General features: G+C 36.3%; 1 protein-coding gene across 2 annotated transcripts in view; it reads right to left on the bottom strand.

Moving 5' to 3' along the window:
• LOC138007053 (nuclear pore complex protein Nup107-like) overlaps positions 1-5,000 on the bottom strand; it is a 68,986-nt gene that overhangs the window by 32,475 nt on the left and 31,511 nt on the right. For both annotated transcript variants that reach the window (XM_068853728.1, XM_068853729.1), the window contains exons 20-21: positions 2,190-2,275; positions 1,594-1,653 (exon numbers count right to left, since the gene is read on the bottom strand). In XM_068853728.1, coding sequence (XP_068709829.1) covers positions 1,594-1,653; positions 2,190-2,275 — 146 coding nt within the window. The remainder of the gene's footprint in view (positions 1-1,593; positions 1,654-2,189; positions 2,276-5,000) is intronic.

The following is a 5,000-nucleotide window of genomic DNA, read 5'->3' as shown; positions in this document are numbered from 1 at the left end:
CTCACAGAGATCGGCTGTTTTTTCAAGTTGACCGCTGACCAGATACTGGTTTTTGATTGGATTGCAGGCTCAACCCAGGTTAACTAACCTAAACATAACCGAGGCTTCACATTTTGCACGCTTTCTGTGGCTCGACGCGGCTACACAGCCATACTACATCAACTATAGTTCTTACACAGTCAACGCTTTTCGTGTTCAGGTGGAAAACGGTTTGGAAGATGTTTTCTTTCCTGCAGTTTTCGCTGGGTTCAATCCAGTTTGACATATCATGATATCTGTGGTCCATACTGGTGGCTACGCAGTTATTCAAGTCAAGCATCGGAGGGATATAAACTTAAAGCTGAGTGTTTACTTTTAATTTGCTTAGAGCTGCTTTTTTTCTCTGTATTGCAATTTTTGGCACATCTTTAGAAGCCCTGATAAGGTTATAAGATTCCTCGAGGACCTACGTCTAGAACAGAAACGGAAGGAGAGCGAATGAGAACGACAACGGCAAAGCAGAATACCAGTAATAGCTCATACTTGGTGGAAGAAGTTACTCCACAAATTCTTTCCTTGGGCACTAAACCGTTTGTTATTTTTACGGATGCGTGATTTAAAGTGGATGTGTATTTTTAAAAGGTGGTTTAATCGGTTCTTCCTTTGTTCAGGAATGAAAATCGAATTTTTACTGTTAACTGGAATTAAATAAAATTTATCTGTTCTCTTTTGGAAATAAAGAAAAAGTTTATTTGTTTGTTTGTTTCGAACTAAAATGCGAGCGAACAAGTGCTTTTTTAATCCGTTTTCCCAAATGGTTTTCGTTGTGCGTCGACAGTGACAAGAAAATTTTGTCCTTATGTTATAAACACGTAATCGTACTGAGTTCTCGTAAAATTAGGGGGAAATTTCACTAGCTTGTGTTTTCAGAAGTTTGTTTAAAGCACCTAAACGTTATTTAAGTGTTGGAGCGGATCTTGTTTGAAGTTCGTCCTTTCTTGGTTGCATTGCCGTATTTTGCCAATTCTTGTTCCAAGCCAAGCTGGCGAGTTTCAATGAAATACATCAAAATGTGAATGAGCTCGTTTTCAGAGACAAAGTGGAATAAAGTACATCAGTAAAACTCTTCTTTGACCTTGAACTGACAAAGCTTTTTTTATGGCTTCTAATTTTAGCGTGATTCCTATTCGCTGGCTATTGACAGTTGACTCTGAAATTGCTTTTTCCTTTTCCATTCGTTCGCTGAGGTTGTGCTTGTTTTCTTTTAAAACTCATTGCCAAACTGGTGAATTCCAAAGTAAATTTCACCCGTACTCATGGCGTCGTGATTCATGCGATATATATCGGTTTTTAGCGTAAAATGTACCGTGGAATTCACTAGTTAGGCAATGAATTTGTTTATAGAAGAACGCAAAGAAAATGATTTAATTATTAAAGCAGCAACGGGAAACATCAAAACGCGGACAATTCGAAACCTTTTATTTTCACTAACCCTACAGGCACTAAGAATAAATAACCAGGGAACTGCGCTTTTAGGCTTGCCTAAATCTATATATTATTATTATTATTATTATTATTATTATTATTATTATTATTATTATTATTATTGATTACCTTGCTCAGGTTTCCACAGAGTGCAGCATAAATTGCCTTCTCATACATGCTGTAGTTACTCTAACAAAATTAAGCAAAACAAGTTGAAAATTCACAGCAGAACTTGCTTTTCATAAGCCAAGCCAAGGCTGGGCATCATATTTTTCTACTGGTCAATAATGACAAAGATATTTTACAGAAGAACTGAAGAGACACTTTTCCTCAATAATCTACCGTACATGTACATGCAGGTTAATTTAGAGAAATAAAAAAGAATGCAAATAATGAGCTTCAACTGTATTTAATTGGAGACACCGCACAGAAATCAAATCAAATCAAATGAACTCATATGAAATTGTAGGTTGGTTTTTGAGGGGAGGGGAAAACCAGAGTACCCAGAGAAAAACCTCTCAGGGCAGAGTAGACAACCCACCCACCCACCCACCAAATTGGTGGAAAGGCCAGTGCTCTCACCATCTCTGCTCCATACTCATTTAACATCAATTCAATTCAATACATGATTACATGTATCTGAACTGTGAGTTGTGAAAATACGAAATAATAGATGAAGTAAAACCCAATTGCACTTTGTAACTACATGTATACATGAAATCTACCTTTTCACATAGTCCCCAACAACATTTTTTCCACAGATCTCTATTTTCATTGCCCTCAGTTGCAGCAAGAGTTGTGAGGTTTGACCCTGAAAAAGATTCAAACAAAATAATTATCAACGGTACACATGTACACTAAAAGCTTATGCGAACAAGAAGACTATTTTAGGGTTCCGAGCAAAACTGTCATACATGCAGGCTACGTTTCTTCACACTTGTGCAACTAATCTGAACCTAATTGGGGTAAAATTATAGCACTTTATTGTAATAAGCAAGAATTTGACACTATAGAGATCTCACAAAAATTTTGCACTTTTCAAGTAGCAACTATGATTTAGAGCTGCGACTTTCACGTTTTATCTACATCTTCACTTTATTAAGTCCGTAAAAATCGTGCGATATCACACTAACAGTAAAAACGGACCAAAACTAATACAATGCAATATTAAAAACTATAAAAATCTGAGTAAAACTGGTGCAATGAAAAAATTAAAAACTGTTCACTAACTCAGATTTAAAACTATCAACAGACATTGTGTTCACAATGGGCGTTTTCCATTTACAAAAAATTTCCGGAAATTTCGGTGGGAATTTCCATCGGGTGAAAAACGTGTTCCATTTAACTCAGGTCCGTTCGCCGCCCGGTGATTGCGATTTTACGCGCCAAAAATTTAAAAATGTGGCCGTGAATAGCCTGGAAGTGGTAAGACCTTTCAAAAGTTGTAAATGGAACACACATTTCCATCGGAAAGTTTCCAACGGGAAAACAGGACTACCTTTTCAGAAGTTCCCTTTATTCCGGAAATTTTCCAGTGGAACGAACCAAAAACGTGTGTTCCATTTACATCCCAACCGGGATTTCCGGCATTTCTAGGTAAATGGAAAACGCCCAATATCCTTGGGAAGGGAGTTCCATTCATTGATTGTTTGTGGGAAGAAAGAACACTTAAAAATATCTTTCTTTGTTCTAGGAACTAAACACTTGAAAGCGTGGTTCTTCTTTCATTATTTGGTTTTAGATACGCTGCCAGTCTCTGAGGTTATCGATCGTTATATGTTAAATTACCATCTATACACAGATGACACACAACTCTATCTGGCATTTACTTAAGGCTTAAGACATAAATGTGGTTGTTAATGGCGTGATTACCTGTATCATGGATGTAAACTGTTGGATGGGACAGAATAATCTAAACTAAAAGCTGAACCAAGACAAGAGTGATGTTCTTCTCATTTACTCAAAGTTTCGCACTGAGCCCACATTAAGCTATTTACAATTTGGTGCCTTGGTGTCATCTTTGACAAGCATACAACTTTCAATTACCAAATTAATCAAGTTTGTAGTCATTTAAGGAATTTGTTCAGAATTTGCAGGTATCTTCAAGAGGATTCTGCTTCTGAGGTCGTGGATGCTTTCATAACTTTGGACTGCCTAAGTATTAAGTTAAGAAGCTTCAACAACTTCAGAATACTGCTGCTCGTTTTGTCACTAGCGTTAGTAAATATGAACACGTTACTCCTTCATTAGCTCAACTTCACTGGTTTCAGTCCTGTTTCTTATCAAATTGCATTTAAGCACCTTCTTCTAGTCTACAAAGCTCTTAATGGTCTCTGTCCTCAATGCTTGGCCGAACTTCTACTATAGCGGAAACCTACAAGGATTTTACATTCAAACTCTCTTGATTTACTGATGCAATCAACACCTAGAACCAAAACCTATGGTGACTGGGCTTTTGCTGTATATGCTCCAAAGATTTGGAATACTATACAATGTCCGTTTCATTATTTAAAAGAAACTTCAGACCTTTCTTTTTTCTAAATTTATTAAGAGTAACTCTTTGGTGTACTAGTTTTTTTATAAATTAATCAAACAATGTACTCATTGCTTTATTTATTTTTATTCATTATTATCTTATTTATTTTAATTTACTTTTATTGTTATCTTAGAATACATTATTGTGAAGCCCCTTGAGAAATTACAATCATTATTGAGAAGCGCTCGAAACTAGATTAACTACAAAAATTGTTGTTATTTAGCAAAAGCTACTGACTGTTGTAGAAAACTTGAACCTAAATGTTTGTCCAGGCTATAATTTTTAAGTAAAGTGATGTGAAATTGCTCAATCTTGCAAAGAAATTTAAGCAAATTGGACCGATACAGTCATCACCTTGCACTCAGTGTTGGACTCCAAATGCAGTTTCACGTCATTTACATGTAAATGATTATTGTTACAACTCCTACTATCCAACTTCTTTTCTCCTTAAAATATGTTTTCTGTGTACCTATTACGAGTAAATGAAACCATTAAAAATGAGGGGGGTCACCATGCTCGTTTCTTCGCAACACGATGATAAATGGATGGCAAAGGAGCTTCAAAATGATCATTAATTTTTCCGAAAAAGGAATGGGGCGAGTTCCAAAACAACACCTTCTTAACCGAGAAGACTTATCATGATTACACTAAAAAGTTCTTGAACAGTAAAAGTGGCCTTTGTTGCCTCTCTTCAGATGGCCGGTGTGAAACGACGCCATCTCCCAAGTCGCAATGTTATGCGCACTATTAGATACACGGTGCAAAACAAGGGAATCACCTTAAATATATTTTCTTTAATAAACATTGTTAAAGTGCCACTACAATGAAAATTTTGCATGTCCTTTTTTCTTTAGATTTTGAAAATAGACGTACTAGATAGGTATCATGCCAATTTTTATCTCAAAATTCCCACGGAAAGTATGATTATTGTAACGTAGTTTTTCGGTTTTCGCTTTCCGCCATTACTCGAACGGCAAATGCCCGTGAGCGAGGAAAAGGA

This window comes from Montipora foliosa, chromosome 6 (assembly GCF_036669935.1).
Source record: "Montipora foliosa isolate CH-2021 chromosome 6, ASM3666993v2, whole genome shotgun sequence".
Classification (NCBI taxonomy): Eukaryota; Metazoa; Cnidaria; class Anthozoa; order Scleractinia; family Acroporidae; genus Montipora; species Montipora foliosa.
The sequence above is the reverse complement of the archived record's forward strand: the minus strand, read 5'-3'. Positions and strand labels throughout refer to the sequence as shown.